Source organism: Tachypleus tridentatus, chromosome 13 (assembly GCF_004210375.1).
Source record: "Tachypleus tridentatus isolate NWPU-2018 chromosome 13, ASM421037v1, whole genome shotgun sequence".
Classification (NCBI taxonomy): domain Eukaryota; kingdom Metazoa; phylum Arthropoda; class Merostomata; order Xiphosura; family Limulidae; genus Tachypleus; species Tachypleus tridentatus.
The window spans coordinates 235121809-235140783 of NC_134837.1; the positions used below are offsets into that span (position 1 = coordinate 235121809).

The 18975-nt window shown below is 31.6% G+C and overlaps 1 protein-coding gene across 1 annotated transcript in view; it reads right to left on the reverse strand.

Moving 5' to 3' along the window:
* LOC143239586 (nephrin-like) overlaps nt 1–18975 on the reverse strand; it is a 111704-nt gene that overhangs the window by 28479 nt on the left and 64250 nt on the right. The window contains exons 4-6 of the mRNA XM_076480788.1: nt 11487–11597; nt 10918–11121; nt 10083–10376 (exon numbers count right to left, since the gene is read on the reverse strand). Coding sequence (XP_076336903.1) covers nt 10083–10376; nt 10918–11121; nt 11487–11597 — 609 coding nt within the window. The remainder of the gene's footprint in view (nt 1–10082; nt 10377–10917; nt 11122–11486; nt 11598–18975) is intronic.

Sequence of the window (18975 nt, forward strand, 5' to 3'; positions counted from 1 at the left end):
ACTCAAGAAAAGTAGTTACCCGTAAGTTGTAAGCAGTTTACTATTATTATATATAGCTTTGATCAACTGAGTTAGTTGTTGGCTGTTGAATGCCATGTAACTATGAAGTATAAAGTTTCCATTTTAATTTGACTGAAGGTTTCTGCATAACTAAGGCTAGGTATACATATTACACGTTCAAAGCTCATGAAGAATGTTCGTGTTTACCAATTATATGTAATGTTCATGAATTACTCCCCTAAAGTTCAAGAAAAGAGAGACAACCTAAAAAAGGTCAAACACTGTATTATTACAGTCAATTATAATAGCAACAAAGTAGATAAGTCAAAATACAGTCGCCCCGAAGATAATTCGCAGCAGATCCTTAGTCGAAGTACCCTCACCGGTCGTTTCGGCTCTTTATCCTGGAGGCGACCATCCAAGCGAAGGGCGTGCCAAACATTGAACACTAGGTCACCACCACAGTCAGCTGATTATGTTCCCGTTCTGTCTTTTAAATGCTCATCATGCATGCGGCAGGCGTATTTCCTCTGTTTCGGTGTACACGAACTTCTCTACCCGCTCTTTACTTCCGCCAGATTCAGAGCTACGCCTTTTCTGTCTTTGTACATACACCCGTCATCACTTTCCTCTTGGTTTTTCCACATACACTCACCTTGTGCAGAATTTTTATATTCTTCTGCTATACCGATATTTCTTCCCACTAAACCTTCAACCCATCCAACATGAAAGTTTTCTTCATCTCTGACCGCAATACGAGGTCTAAGGTCATTCGTGATGATGAAAAACCCACTTGAAGTAAAAATGTATCTCAGGACGGCTGGTATGGATATTAACAATTTTACCAAAATAAAACAGAGAACAACGTTTCGACCTTCTTAGGTCATCTTCAGGTTAACCAAAACATTTTAACAATGGTGGTTTTTGTCCTCTTATTTTCTTTCTACCACAAATAATTTAGTTGTTAAACCTGTTGTCTTGTTGCTCTTGTACTTTATCCTCTTCTAGCACTTCCTTGATTCTCCCTAGAATTAAATTTTGTGTCTCAAAATGTAAAAATTACATCAACGAGACTTCACAACCGGCTAGAATATCTTTTAACGTTCTCCCACTTGAGACATTTCTCTTCTGTTATCTTGTTTTATTTACATAAGTTATAGCGTGAAGGTAGAACGTCACACGTGACACCAACAATAAACTTAAATGCCAGCCTCCATCAACCAGATCTCAGACCAAGGTAAACTATATGTCTTCTCACACTATTCATTGCCCTCGTTGAGACATGCTCAAAGTTCATGTTATGTTATGTTTACCGAACAAGTATATGTAATTTTCACTAGTCCTCTTAAGTTAAAAAAACAACAACAGAGAACATAGAAAGAGTTGAAACATTACAATTATTAAACATTACATTTGTGCATGTAGTGTAGTGTATACTGTGTCTGCATACACTGAATGTACATTCATAGTTCATATTAGTTGGCTTCTTCAATACTATATGTCAATTTATTCAAATGTATTCTTTTTGAAATTTTACATTTTTGAAAGGAGTTATTACTGCTTAATATTTAAAGTTCATATTTGATACTAGTTTTGTAAGAATACACCAAGTAGCTTTAGAAAGCTCTTTCTGAAATATATTTTTCCCACCATATTAAATCTTCCTACTACTCAATATGTAATGTTTTAAATTAGCTTAAATTTCTTCATACAAGTCACTTGAAATAACTAAATTAAAAAGTAAAGAAATTTATTCAATGAAACAAAAACAATAACTTTTTCTTTTGCTACAGATTTTTCAGTTAATACATGTTAATATTTTACATGCTTAAAGGCTATGAATTGCTAAAATAGTAATATCGGTTTATTCAATAAAAAATAATATTACGAAAGATTATTAGATCACTGAAAACCGCTTATTTTTTCTCAACAGGTCTTATTTAAGATAATTACTTTTTTTTAACTTTTAGCTCCTTTGAAATGGATTTCTGTATTATAACTTTAATATTTTTGTTGTCCTTTTTATTTTGTTCGGTGAGATAAACTAGCCTAATAAACATTCGTGGATTTGGCAACCAACAGTGTTTTATATCTAGCAAACTGTGGTTCTTGTCAAATGCATTACCTTACGCACATATCTTGTCTGTTTCATTCCAGATAAATTTATGACATTAAAATTCAACATGTTACAGGCGTTAAATTTATGACTTTATATACATCAGTGACTAAAATTCTTTCGAAAATAGAAGAGAAACATAAAGTGCATTACATTAAAAATTTATGATTTAATGTAGAGTTATATACGTGTGTGTGTGTGTGTTTTTTTTTTCTTATAGCAAAGCTATATCAGGCTATCTGCTGAGCCTACCGAGGGGAATCAAACCCCTGATTTTACCGTTTCAAATCCGTATACGTATCATTGTACTAGCAGGGGGAAATGTAGAGCTAATTGTCTCGGTAAAGTTACAGTGTGTGCATATCTTTCAAATAGACATTTAAAATAAAGATAGGAACAAACGAAGATATCAAACATTATCATTATTTCTTTCATTCAAATATAAAAACAGAATACAATCATACAGTAGAAATAATGTTTAAATATATTGTAACAATAATAATACTATGTTTGTAAGTAAGTAAAAAAATAACAAATAAAAATATTAGTCACTTCCTTTGTTAATACTATTTTGATAGCTAATATGCCAAAAGCATGAGAAATGAGTTAAAGTTAAAATCAAATGGTCTATTGTTATTGCTTTTAAAAAAAACAATAATTGATTTTGTAATGAAAAACACGTAATTGTAGTTAATCAGTATTTACATGAATTACTTTTGTAACGGATTTACCGTTATACGTTTATTTTAATACTTAAGTGTTTCATTTTGGTGCATGTGACATACATTATTGGATATGTATTGTGCAAGTTTCACCTGTTCTCTACATTTGTAGAAGATTCCTGAGAGTTAAAATTAACGATATTTATTTAAAGAAAACTGTAGAGTGTTTTCGAACATTATTAAACATTCTAGAATCTCGCCTTAAGATATATAAGTCAACGCGCCAAGGAACAGATGTTATTATTATTGGTTAGCAGTCACTGTGCTACAAGCCTCGGGAGCGATAATTGTGATTAACGCTTATTAATCGGAAAGCTACAGAATTTAACCAAGAAAATGTACAGATTTCGAACATTACAAACCGTTCAACTTCAGTAAATTACTTTGTACATTATTATTTTTAAGAGGATATTAAATATCTTCCTCAGTAAGAAGTGAGCTTATAACTGATGTGAGACTAGCCAAGAAAAGACAGGGTTAGCTTAGGCGAAGCATAATAATATCAACTCAGAATTAATTTCTTATCGTGGACCTGTATCGTCGATAAAATAATCAGTTCTAGACTGGATATAAGACTTTGTAAGTTTGTAAAACTGTTTAATATAAATATTTATTTGTAACATCTGTTATTATAAATTGCATTGTTCTTTGTATAATAAATTATATTTGTGTAAAAAAAGAAATTCTGTGTATTAATCTTATTGGAAAATAGCATAAATTTAATATATATTAAAATTGGAATAACTGCTAAATTAGAATTAAAATTTTTGGCTTTTAATGCGTAATAGATGTGACTACTCCAGTATATGACAGAATGAATAAGAATAAAATCCTCTGAAACTTATGATATTATCTTTTGGCCTAAATGTCATACTTCTTGTACGCTCATGTAACAGCAATCAATTTAACAACTTTCTATTTTACAGAAATTCGTTTTACCGTATCATAACAACTGGTAACATGGATGCTTTCAAAGCAACTTTAAATAATATTAAAAAGAAATTATCTGAGTATGCATTATTCCTGTAGTGCATAATTGGTATATGAAAAATATATACTAGCAATAAACGATCTTATAACATAACATTAATTGTTTATTTTTAACTGGACACACAACTTTTCGCTTTCCATCTTCTTCAGGAGTGTTCCACTAAAACGTAAGCCGTGAATAATAGTGAAAAGCTTCAATTGTATTATTTTATTGTGAGATACAGCTTTTACAGTAAAGAATACATGTTTAAAGTGATACAACGTTTCAATCGCTGATACGATCATTCAAAAGTACATATTATCTAACGGTAAAAAACGTCTTAGTTTTTAAATCGACATTCAAGAATGTTAAAGACATTTAAAACCATTTCAATTACTACACTGAAAAAAGGAGAATAAGAAATTATCAAAAAAATCGGTATTTTTTCTTTCTTTCATTATGATTTATTTAATAATAAAGTAAAATATTTGCAAAGAAAAATAAACATATAAAGCCAATATAAAAAAACAAAATTATTTTGAATATCTCCCCCCAAAAATCCTTAGTATATACAATTGGCTCATGAACATTAAGTCTTGATTTCTTCCTTTTGCAGTAAAAAACTCAACTTTCCACCTAAGTGGGGACCGACATGACCAGGTGGTTAAGACGGTCGACTCGTAATCTGAGGGTCGTGGGTTCGCATCCCCGTCGCGCCAAACACGCTCGCCCTTTCAGCCGTGGAGCGTTATAATGTGACGGCCAATCCCACTATTCGTTGGTAAAAGAGTAGCCCAAGAGTTGACGGTAGGTGGTGATGACTAGCTGCCTACCCTCTGGTCTTACACTGCTAAATTAGGAGCGGCTAGCGCAGATATCTCTTTGTAGCTTTGCGGGGAATTCAAAGACAAACAAAGAAACAAAACAATCCAAATAAGTGTACTTAAACAGGTAAACGTTCCTTGAAAAAAAAAGACAGAAACAACTCCACCTTTGCTTACTATGAATAACAGCAAAAGCAGTTGTAATTACAGAAAAAAATATCATATACCTCATCTCTACTACAACCAACATTAAAACTGATAACACTGATTCAGACTTGAATTCCTTTTCTCTTTTTTTTTTTAAATTTGATCAAGTACTGATCTAACAAATCATGCATTTTCTAAATTCATCAGGTTTGATGGTTAAGGCACTCGACTCGTAATCTGAGGATCGCAGTTTCTACTCCCCGTCACACCAAACATGCTCGACCTTTCAGCAGAGTGGGCGTTATAATGTGACGATTAGTCCCACTATTCGTTGGTAAAAGAGTAGCCCAAGAGTTGACAGTGGGTGGTGTTGACTAACTGCCTTGCTAAATTAGGGATGGCTAATGCAAATTGCCCTTGCGTAATATTAGGTGGAATTCAAAACAAACCAACTCTAAATGCCTCAATAAAAACTATTTTGATAACAAAAAGCGATAAATTTCCAACATTAATAAAGTTATTCAAACGAAAATCTCGAGAGTGAATCAGAAATGCGGAAACGTTTTACAAGGAATATAAATCATCAATATAAGCCTACATACAAAAGTCTAATAAGAATAAAAAGATCATTGTCAAAGAATCTGACAAATCCACAGGTTTTGTAGTTACGAGCAAAAACATTTACTAACTAAAACGTATTTGCTATTCAAAATGTACGAGAATACATTTCAAATACTTAAAGATGACGTATAAAAATTGACACTAAAGACGAAGGTATGACTGATAAATTTACAAAAACAAGTAATCCCTAAAAGACACATTCCAAAATTTTACGGTTCAATTTATCAAATGGACATAAACCGGATACGACACTAAGACCTACAGTCTCAGCTTAAGGCAGTGGTACTGAAAGTTGCTCTTAGATTATGCAAATCATTTTAATGTCGTTAACATAGTACATTACAGGACAGGTAAATAATACACAAGTCCTACAGTCGCAAATCACGGATTTATCTCACATTGTGACGAACAGAACAATAATCTTTACATTGGATGTTGTAACAACCCATTTATGCGTTAATGCAGAGTGTGGATTCATGTCGACTTATATAAACAATAAGGAGATTTATGGACTGATAACAGACGCTGTCAGAAATATCTTATATCTAAATATCTTTGCTTTCTCCACAAACTATATTTCCAACTAAGTGATGTTGCAATGAATAGTCGAGTAGCTGTTATCTATGCCTTAGTACTGATTACAGTTTAAAAATTTCAGAACTTGATAAGAAGCGCCAAGATACCAATGCTGGCTCTTATTTCTGGCTCAGATGCTTTGATAACGTTTTGGACTATGAAACCTTAACCTTTCTTCTTTAGTCAAATATTTGGACTTTCTAAATTCCATAGACTCCACAGTCAATAATATACAATACATCTGGTTTAACAAACTATTTAGAAAACCTTAAATTAAACTCCTTTCATCTCGAAGCTTCCAAGAAAGGTGCAAATATTGACGAATATATCTTAACTATAGTGAAAAAACAAAGAAACTACGCGCATGAACTATAATCACACTTTTTGAGCAACGAACATTCATCATTTTACAACTTATGGCACAATATCAAAGATGTTTCGCACTTCCTACATCAAAAAAGAGATACAAACTAGGAGGAAAAAGTGAAAAATTTTCAAAGACAACACAAAAAATATTATTTTTAAAGTACTTATATTTGACGAAACTATTTCCAAGAAAGTAATCGATATAATCAGTAAATATAAACTGCTGATTAAAGATATGGAACGGCCTGATCCAAACTTCCAAAGCCCACATTCAGAATCTCAGTACAGTACCTTACAATAAAATGAAGCCAGTTGTCTTGTTAGTACAAGTTTCCAGTCTAAATATCGGTGTTTCGCTTCTATTCTTGTTTATCAGCTTAAATTTAACATTTTCCTTCATTTATTCGCACATTGGGAAAACTGAAAGAGCCATGTTCACAAGGATAAAAAAAACATATTGACTCTCTTTATAAATAACAATACGAAAGAAGACCAGTTGCAGATCATTTTTAATTAATCACGGACAAATAACATCTGACATGAAACTACCAATCGCTGTGCAAGTACTTACGTTAGCTACCAAGTACTTTTAAATTGAATTTAAAGTAGCTCTTCTCATCGAACAACTGCGACCACTAATGAATAGGGACAAAGGTTGGTGCCTGTAATTATAATTATCTTATTTTTTCCGCTTATCTTTTCTTATTTATGTCTTCTAACTTTGACAGAATCTTTCTTCATACAGATAGCAGTTAATTATTTCAACTATACAATTCTTTCAACAATAAGCCCTACTACTTAACACGTCAGACACACGCTATAGAAATGTGGTACAGATTCGACTAGAATTTATTAGATGAACCAAAAGAAACTTTGTACTGCTAATTGCATTTTATGTTTCAGTAGAATGTTCCAGAAGAAACTATAAAGCGAAACATTTTGTGTCTAATTAAAAATAACAAGTTCAGCTTTATAAGGTCCTGTATAACAAATAATAAATTCTGAGTATAATGTTAAGATTAAATAAGAACTTTTATTTGCTTTAATCTTTTATTTGAATTGAAATATAATAGTTTTAAAGCTTTAAAATGAGTTTTAATGCACATAAATCTAAGAAGTATAAAAATATACAAGAGGTTCTTCTCATTTTGCAGCTAAAATTATTTTTATGAAAACAGAAAACTATACCTGTACAACTTCTGTTTTGTATAGAAATAAAGTGGAATTTTTTTAGTATACTTTGAAACTACTTTAAACACTTACCGGGCCTGGCATGGTCTAGTATTTAGGGCGCTCGACACATTTTCTCTTTGTGTCACCTAAACATGACCTAGGAAGGTCAAAACGTTGTTCTCTGCTTATCAATAAATGTGTAAATACCTACACCAGCCGTTCCGAGATACATATTCTATAGGTTCAAACCTCCCTCACCCAACATGCTAGCCTTTTCAGTTATTGGGGAATTACAATGTACGATCAATCCCAATATTCGTTGGTAAAAACCAAGTCCAAATGTTAGCGGTGGGTTTAGTAACTGCCCTCCCTCTATTCTATCATTAGTCTATACCAGGGACGACTAACACTAATAGCCCTTGGGTAGCTTTGCGCGAAATACAAAACAAACCGATTAAATACTTTCCAGCTATATTTATTTGTCACGCCTTTTTTAATATATATGTATAAATAACGGTTAGGCAAATATTTTAATAAACAATATGTGTTATACAACAAGTAATAATTCATTTCATATGTATTTGACAATGGATCCATTCAATTAACTGTTTCCAACAAATCAAGGTACATGTAATTGAAACTTGAATCCAAAAAACTTTCTTTTTTTCGAGCGTTGTAACAGGTAATTTATAAAATAATGGATATTACAACTAAACTTTTAAGAATAGTGTTGCATTTAAAAAATTATTTATTCAAAGAAACTGATCTTTACTTACCACAGACTTACGTTTAACGATACAAACACGAAGTAATGTGAAATCTGCAGTTTCTTTTTACATCGGTTTGTATTAAAATAACATTTTTTGCAGTTTTGTCTAATATTATACAACCTACCAAATAATATGTATAAATTAAAAGTTAAAGCTGGTAACTATCTTTAATTAACACTCCGGTTATTTGACAGCACATAAGAGACTGTTCATATCACGTGCCATGTGATTGCAGATGCTATTTAAATCATAAGAGGTAGACATATTACGGTTCATAAGCAAGACAAAGATACATAATATTGTTTGCACACCTAGTAGGTGTGTCATTAACAAACGATGTATATTTGATTAAAAGATCGAATCTATCTGTTATCAGAATCCTCTATTATAGTCGGGAAGAAAAAAAATATGACTGACACTAGGAAAACATTTTGTTGGCGGTTGCAAACTATTGCGACGAGAAAACACGATCAGAAATTCTGTGGTCACATCCTATGATTCTTTGAAAGATGGACAACATTTGGCTCTCTATAACTATCTGACATGAAAAATATAAAACATCCATCATCCAGTCTAAAAATTACTGATTTCAAACAAGAAGAACAGCTTGTATGATGCTTTCAATGTAAATTATAATATCGTTATTGTTACAGTGCTAAGAGAAATGTGACAAAATGGAAACTTTCCTATGGCCAAAACTGGATCATTTCATTTTTTTATCAAAGGAAAATAATATTGATAACTTATATGATTGTTTTTATCAATCGTATTTGCCTTGACGAAAAACACCTTGATTATGTTGCTTTAACGTGATTCGGAGATCATGATAGTTAATTTAGATAGCCTAATCAAATATTTGAACATTCTATTTTTGTTTAATGTAGTGAATACACAAATGATTTTTTATTCAGGTACAATGATTTGTCTCACAGTTTCTTTATAAGCTAAGTTTTTGTTTTCTTGTTGTAATTTTGAAACTGTTTATCAATTACAGGCTGTAGTCTGTGTGAAATTTATAAGACAAAAGATATAATATACGAAAACACTTGGTTTCTGGAGTTTCTTCATTTGTATTTCATCGGTATGTAACATATAAGTATATTTATGCGTTTTCTATCTCTATGTATTAACATAAGAACATTCAAAACTATTTACTGTTCTGTGTGATCTCCTTTAATCTTCTCATGACAAAGACAGTTAAGCTGTCAGTCATAATCTGTAAAGCGAGATAAGTATATCTTCTGGCAGGTGACCACCAGAATTAACGACCTCTCTTTTATTTTATTATGGAATAACTGTTCGCGTAAGTACCGCTAGTTATTCTGGGTAAGCCTAAAGTTAACAATTTCAGTAACTAACGTAATGCTTATTCAGTCATGAACACGAACTAGCGAGATAAAATTTTCAACTAGAGGTTATGGACTCACAGTATCTACATAACTAATTCTCCAGTAAACTCTGTTGTTAAAAGTTAAATATATATTTTCACTGTGTTTAGCTTAAATTAAGATTTCTCATGTCAGTAGTACACGTATATTTATTTACCATGTGTTTAACAGCCAAAAAACGCAGAATTATTTCACAGTAAACATCATGTTGTCAAATCTCCCATTATCAAGAGAGTCTGTCTTGTCACTCATCAGGAGATGTTAGCCTTACCTGAAAATACCACAAGTATAGAAGAACTAACCGTTTGTTAAACGCGAGGTAATTTATCTTAATAAGAATTTGTCTAAATAACTCGAAATATTCATAATTTGGTATGAGTAAACATTAGTTTAATTTGATGAAACTTACAGTGAACGTTCAGTATCCACCCATCCTCTAAGCCTCTGTTGGGTAGTAAAGGGTTAACGGCTTCACATGATAAATACCGGCTGTTATCTTCTATCTCAGGTATAAATGTTAGCTCACTCAGAGTGTAATTTTTCTCTTTCACCATTGTCGCAAAAGAAGTGAGCTTTTTTCTGTCTTTCCACCAATGTATGTTTGCTGCTGGTCGCGAACCAAAAGACGTACACGTTATCTGTGTTTTTTCCCTCGCTAAAAGAGGTCGCTGAGGTGATGTAATTTTTACTTCAATGGGTCTCACTGAAATTCAAAGTTGTATTTACAGTAACTTGATTAAGTTATTTCTATTTGTTTCTTTAGTTTGTCATAGCCTTTGTAGTGTTTGACAAAAAAAACAACAACAACAAACGTATTTCATTACAAAGTTGATGTATTATTTTATATTGTTTACAATCAATAGGCTTGTTAGTTGTTAAACTGAGTGGTCTTAAATTACTTGCACCAAAAGTAACAAGTTGTAGGCAGTTTACAATAAGTGCACACTCTCCAACACTTATTTTCTCAATATTTAATTATTTTATTTTTGCTTTCAAACTATTTTTATTATTATATTTAACATCTTACTATTGTGAGTCATTTTTCTTATTTAATGCTTCATGCTTTTACATATTCCTACATTAAATGTTTTTAAAAAGCATTGAGAGTCTAAAATTTTTAATTTATATATAATTTAAAAGGTAATGTTCTAAAATATGTATAATTCATACAAGTAATTTAACGAGAGAGTAGGATAAAATTCGATTAATTTATTTACTGCACATGCAATGTTGTCTATACTCACAATTCATATCGAGGATAACAGAAATATTAACAGGGTCTGTATAATTGGTATTTGACGCCTGGCAACTCAACTCGGAGAAGATGTCTTCTCTTTTTAAACTTCTAATTACAAATTCGTTACGAACAATATCGTGGTTTACCACTGTAAACGTGTCATCTAATAATTCTCCATCACGCCACCACGTTAAAGATGGAGTGGGTTTTCCTACAGTGAGATATCAAATAAATAAAGTAAGTTTGTTTTTAATATTTTGCACATGCCAAGCATTACGGTTTTAGTTGTAATGTGAAACGTATAAATTTTGAATTTATTTAATTAAACCACTTTCATATTAAAGACAATATAATTTAATTTTCTACATATCAGCGTTCCAAATACACATTCATTTTACGTTAGTTCCTTATTACTTTGTGGTTCTTTCACAAGATTTCTTCTGTTATTTGTTAGGCAATTTTAGTCAGTTAGGTTGCACCAACGATAAGAAAATGATTAAAAGTTCAAGATTACAGCAGCGTTATATACATATGTGTTTGTGTGGCGTATTTGTGAGAGGGTATATCACAACTTACCGCCTTGAGCTATACACTGGAGAGATAATACATCACCCTCCTGGAATGGTCCAATAGTACCCATTACTTTTTCTTCTTTCGAGTTCAATATGAAGAGTCTTCGAGGTGGTACTAAAGAAATTACAAAACGTAATCACTTTAATAAAAAAATTAAGTTCATGGAAACCTTTAAAGATTGCGAACAGTATTATGTTCATTGTTTATATTCTATCATTAATATTAAATATTAATCTTCTCACAAGATTTTATAGGTTGTACATAATAAACTTTTTTTTTATTTTAATCAGTAAAAGAGATTACTTAGTTATAATTTATCTTCAGTAGTTTAATATTACCTTTAGTAAATGGAGCACATCATACGAATAAAGTTAAGCTGTTTATGTCAACCATTGATTAATAGTGTATCAACAAACAATATTAGTAATTTATAGTTATTATAGATACCATGAAACGCCCAGAATTCGGTGTTTAGAAACATTATGGGATTTATTTTTAGATTTTTTCAAACAAATTGTTGTCAAGTTACAAAATATCGTCATTATATGGTCAAAGAAAATGTATCCAAAGATAAGGAACTCGTGACATTCACACATATTTTTCACTTGAAATTTCAGATATACAAGAAAATATTAAGTTACTTCAATACTCAAAAACTAAATCGCACATGGCGTTGCTGTAATTATAGCACGCTTACTAATTAACCAAACTTGACTGAATGGTGAATACTTAATTTTTATACACTTAAATATAAGAACATAAAATTATACACCTTTGCGTGTAGTGAACTCACACTTGCTAAGATGCTTTAGGGATTAGCTCAATTAGTGATTTATCATTTCAGTTTAAAGGTATTTTAGTCAGTTTCAGGTAAATATTAAAAAAGCACGTAAATACAAATTTAAAAAATAACACTTAACGTGAAAATGTAGTCGTATCTGCGTATGATAGAGGAAAGCCTTCTAATTTTATTAATCTACAACAGTTATAAATTTATCATAATCAGTTTATTAATGTTATGAACGTTTTACACATTCATCATAGCTACAATTGTATATTCAAATACAATAAGTATCTCGTCATTACTGATTATGCTGGTGATTCAATACCCATAATGTATTAAAATTATCGCTGAGAAAAGTGACTACAAATCTGAGTAATTTTCACCAAAGACCTATACTACACTATATTTATAACAAACAACAAGCCACATAGACAGATAAGCATAACTACACATTAAGCATCATATAATTCAATTGATTTAAGGTAGTTTAAATAGTTTATCTCTGAAGATATTTTGTCACAGCTATCAGTGATCAAATACTATACATTTATACTGCAACAGTGATGGGATCAATACGTAATTGTTTTGAAAACCATATCAGCTACTGACCGTACATCAAAATCTATAGATTTGTTTCAGTTATTTTTAATTTGTTAATATACGTTATTTCATTGCGACTTTAGTTCTTTGCATATATATATATATATTAAACATTTCACTTTAGCTTCTATTTGCTTCTGTATGCACCTTCTAGAGGCTTAGCGGCATGTCTGCATACTTAAAACGCTAGAAATGGGGTTTCGGTACTTCTGGTGGCCAAAAAACTTATAAATATGACGTAGTTCTGTGCTTAAACACAAACAATTAAATAAAGAAGTAGTCTGCTTGCAAGCCCACCACTGGGTTCATACAAGAGATTGGTCATCACTAAATTTAAGCCTAACTTATCCCTTTCAAAACTCCAAATCAAAGAACGTTATCAACATAGGTCAAAACAAAAGAGTAGGCACTGTCATAAGCCAGAAATGTACAATTTTTAGATTCCATCTATCAGTTAATTAGATACCCTCGCTGTAAGAGATACATTCAAATGAAATCCCATTAGTATCTGTCAAAGGTTTGGCCTGCTGATGGGATTTAGATTCTAGCTTTTATGCAATGCATACTAAAGTAATGAAGAAACTAATTAAAGGTAGTAATGTAGTTCAGTTAATTCGGGGATTTGAACGTAAAATTCATATATTCTCAATCCGCACATAGGTATTGAAACTCGTTCGCTGGCGTGAAAATTCAAGGAGGATTCAAAAGTGTTGAATTCGTATCATTTTCAAGTAAAACTTAGTTTTAAAATATTATTAATTATTCTTTAATTCCTAATCATAATATATAATTTCAGGGGTATAAATATACATAGGACTTGACGTTCTGAAGTACCTCTTTGCTGATATCCATGGTGTTGAGATAATGTTCCATGTTACAGAAAAGTTATTTCAAATACACTACAATAACACTTTTTGTTACAATTTATTGGAGTAGATCACCACCTTTAAAAACGAGAATCATGTAAAATATCAAGTATAAACTTTCATTTCAGTTAGTTTTTGTTATCAAACTTATTTTGTTTTTTTTAATTCCGCGCAAATCTACTCAAGGACTATATCTGTTAGCCGTTACTACTTTAACACTAGGAAAAGCAGTTAGTCATCACCACCCACCACCAACTCGAAGTCTACTCTTTTACCTTGGAATAATGGGACTGCTGTAACATTATAACGTCCCTACGGCTGAACGGACGAGCATGATTGGTGTGACGGGATTTGAACCCGCGACTCACAAATTGCGAGTAGAAAGTCCTCACAACCTGGCCATGTCAAAACATGATAGCCCGGCTTGGCCAAGTGGATTAAAGCGTTTGACTTTTAGTCAGGTCGCTGGTTCGAATCCCCATCGCACCAAACATGCTCGCACTTTCAGTCGCGGGGGCGTTATAATGTCACGGTCAATCCCACTATTCGTTGGTAAAAGAGTAGCCCGAGAGTTGGCTGTGGGAAGCGATGACAAGTTGCCTTCCCTTTAGTCTTACACTGCTAAATTAGGGATGGCTGGCGCAGATAGCCCTTGAGTAGCTTTGCGCGAAATTAAAAAATAAACAAACAAACGATCAATAAATGGTCAAACATGTACCTATCCACTTCCATTGTCAATCAAAATGTTTTATATTAATTCTGGTTCGATGTGGTTAAAACCTTTAGTTTACTTTAAGGCTAATATTTTACAAAAGAAGAAAAACGATACATCGATATTAACAATGTAACTCTCAGCATACGTTTAGATTATGTAAACATAATTAAGCTGTTTACGTCTGCTTAACTAAAGACAGTTTTAATTACTTGTTTTTGTCATAAAACAATAAGAATTCCATGAGTTTATCGTCATTATTTTTGAACTGTATCGTACTGATTTAAAATTATTAAAGTTCTGTTATTTTACCAGTGTTTCGGCACCAAATTATGAAACATTTACTGGTATTAGCAAAATAGCAAAAACAAAGCATTGAATTAATTTTAGCTGATCTGTAGAAACATATATTTAATAGTGTTTAATTGTAATTTAATGTAACATGAAAATCTAAACAAGAAATTTGTATTCGAAGAAGTCTCCAATCGACGTGTTTGAAGAACTTATATATATATACGTTATATATATATAACAAATACAATTTTTTTATTTAATTCTAGATAGTCTAAGAGCTGAAGTTACCATACGTTACTCGCACTGTTAAAAACTGAGTTTCGATAACCCATTGTGTATTTTTGTGCAAACACATAAACCAATTATTTTATTCGTTTCACTTCTTTTACAGTATTTGACAACTGTTTCCATTTAAAAGTGAGATTTTTAAAAGCTGTAAGAAGTTTAGTGTCAACCTGTTTTCACACCATTATAAGTGATTAAATACGGAAGAAAAAAGTCCAACTAAAAATGAGATTTTAAAATTTGTTGTTTTTAGTTGTGAAGATATACAAAAGATATGTATGTATTTAGCCCTATAATTCATATTTAGGGGTAAAACTGAATAAATAATATTGAATTTACTTACACTACTATAATAAAACTTTAGGAAAGTATAATTAAATTTGTCCTGCATAATGTGACCTGAGCATTCAAACTTCTTGTTAACACTTTGTCATTGGTCTGGTGGAATTTATGTAAGGTGAAGATGTTTAGCACAGAATCGAAGGCATTCAAGAAGAAATTGTCACCAGACTTACTTTTTGTGCCCTATATAAAAAGTAACAGCAAAATCGTGTTGTCTGTTCCACTGACAGATGTAGTTATGTTTAATGTTCATTAATCTGCTCGACTGAATTTAAGGAAAGGGTTAAAAACGTGTGCCAAGAGTAAATTTTGATATATTTCGGCACATCATATTCCAAACATCTTTGTTTTAGAGGCCTGTTTCTCCTCATCATACCTCATTTATTGACAGCTTGTTATTCAAACAATAGTTTCCTGGGTGTAGGAAAGGCAAAAGTTCCGAAGTGTGTTCGGCAAAACACACGAGTCTTTCTATTACTCGCAGAACTTGAAAACAATTTAACTATAGCAAATAAACTAGAAAATCTTGTCACAGTGTATTTTGCAAAATGTATAATGTAAACTCTGCAGGAGCTGGTTTGAACTAAATAAGATGAAAGGTCCTCAAAAGAAAGTAGGCAATGAATAAGTCTCTTCCTCCATCCATACTTTATCATGGTCACAGTCTTAATCGAGAAATTTATCAGGCATTGACCTAAGAAAGGCACTTGAAGCCCATCCCTCCTGAAACTTACTCATCAAATCGGAGGGGGAATACAAGGAGATGCAATTTAGTCTACACTAATGACACAAAATCCTACACCAAAACCTCTTGTAGAGGTAATAACCTGCGTTTGCAAAAAAATATCAGTGTCAGATGCACTACAGCTGTTCTTCACATGTACTCTTTATTTTTTTGAACTGTGCTATAAACCTGTGAATGTGAAGATTATAGTAGAAACACAGTGATGGAGTCTTGTGCTTTCTTAAACAAGCAAATCCAATGACTATAGAGACTGTGTCAATGTAATAACAGATACTCAGTAACAGTGATCATATAGTTTGTCAACACTTGATACTTTTTAAATTAGCATTCACATTATGTAGTGAATTTCAACTATTATTCATATTTTCATAGAACCAACACACACATAAACCAAATTAAATACTCCTTTTTGTTTACCTCGACTAATATACTATACTGCTTGAAACTCAATTATTTGAAAACAAAAACTGAAGTAAGACCTAAAACTCATTCTTAATGGTTGTCATATCTGGATAAAAGACATCATAAATATATATAGTGGCGTTACTTTAACAGAAAGAAGACACAACAGTAATTCAATTAATACTTTGTACGAAACGTTCATGATCCACTTTTCTATTTTGCTTTGTGTGGTATTATTAAAATTAATAGAAACGATATACAGAAGAAACTAAATAAAATTACAGACGATACTTTAAAGCTTTTAAGCAAAATACTTTTTCAAGAAGACTATTAATTTTTTTCAAAACAGTTCAGATTAATATATATATATATTTGTTTTAAATTATTATCTGAAATTGTTTAGCAAGATTGGTAAAAATTGTACGAACATTAATTTCCCCAGAAGACTATTATCTATTGATAGTATATATTGTGACTGGTTGTCATCGAACTAATTAGACATAATTATACCACAAGAAACTGGAGAGTTAACAAGAGGAAAAGTCTGAAATCTGCATTAGATTCCAAATAATCGGATACGTAAAACTAGTATAGTTTAAATTATTTGTCAGCAATGGATGATAGTTTGCTCATTCTTAGAAAGAAGAACGAGATCGAAGTTAACATATACCATCAATACCAGATTACGCTGAGGATTCAAAACAACTGAACAATAATCATTAGCATGCAAAAAAGGTAGCGAAACGATACACAGAAGGTAAAATAGGCCGAGAGAATACTTACAACAATTGCTTTGCCTTTATAAGTTTCCAGTATGAATATTTTTAAGAATATACGAGCCTATATAGAAACTAGAATAGTTAAACGGTAGGTAAACAAGTGGGCTGTTTAAGGGGAGGTAATACAGAGCGTAAATCTTAAATAATATTTTAGAATAGTAATATTGGTAACATCAAAACATGGTGTAATTAATACATTGTGTAAAACATGTGTATTCAGATACAAAATACTAGCTTTTTTAAAACTTTTCTGTGTGCTTATCATTACATCTTCTGGAATATTGGCTTCTATGTATTTCTATAATTATTTTCAACAATAGATAATAGTCAAGTGTTGCTCTTAATGTTATAATTCACGAAGTTGCGTATTCTTTTCATTAATCACCATAGCTCTGGACTATAGTTCATCATATTGCATTTATTCGAAGATAACAGCCCACAAATAGAATAGTGCAATGTAAATTCAAGTTGTCATGCTTATGATCCTTCATGCAAGAACATTGTATGGAAAACGATTGAAAATATAACATGTGGACCAAAGAATGTTTTATTTGTTGTTTGTTTTTCCACATCTATATGTCTGGGTTTGACATCAACCTGAATAATAATTTGTATACATCTTTGTCATCTCAGTAATAAGGCTTATTTGTTTGTTTGATTTGTGATTATGCACAAAGCTACAGACAGAGTCATCTATGTCCTGCTCGTCACAGGTATTGAAACCCGGTTTCTAGCAGTATAAGTCTGCAGACAGTCATAAGGACTTGTAAGATTAATCAAATGATGCAATCCTGTTAAGCAAAAAAGAACCAGTGACATCAAATTTTGTTATAACATTTTTAATAATGCTGAAGAGCTTCCACTTCTAAAATTCTCTGGATTATTCAAAGTATGAACATGTTCAACTACATAATGCATGTCATCTTTAGTAATATTTGAAGTAAATATTGTCCAAAATCTGGAAAGAAGTTGCTCGTAAGTACTTAGAAATGTAACTATCAGACAAACCAAGAAATTTAGGTATATTTACTACTGTTTTAAAAAGTAAATGAAGTTTGTGCAATCGAGTCTAAACGGTTCATAATAAGTGTCAACAGCATTTCATATTGATTTGAAATTCAACACACTTTAGATCAAAACCAAAGGTACTAAGATAGTAAAAGCATGCGTACTGAAGACATGAATTGATGTAGTAAGTGATGCTTTCGTTATTAACGCAAACTTTACAATATTTTATTTTTTACACATAGCCCTCTAATGGCTCAGCGGTATTATCTACGAAGTTAAAGGCTAGAAACCGGATAACCGGATTTGTTTATCCGTAGTGGTCAGAGCACAGATAACCAAATGCTTAGCTTTGTGCCTAACTACAAACAAATTCCACATAAAGAAAAAATTAGGTAAAACCATAATTTGAGAATGGTAGAATGATCCTTATAAGAGAAGTGTCTATAAAGTAGTACCACCTGGCAGTAGCAATACATAACTGTCTTATATAAAATAAAATTAAACTACCAATACAATTCAGAACACAGGAGTAAATGTATATGTTAAGGCATATAACATCCAATATTCAGACTTATTAACTACATGTAAGTATTTATGGAAAGAAAAAAATAAAAATATCCTGACAGGTTTCTAAGGATAATTAGTGAACACTTTTCTCCAGAAGACAGCATTATG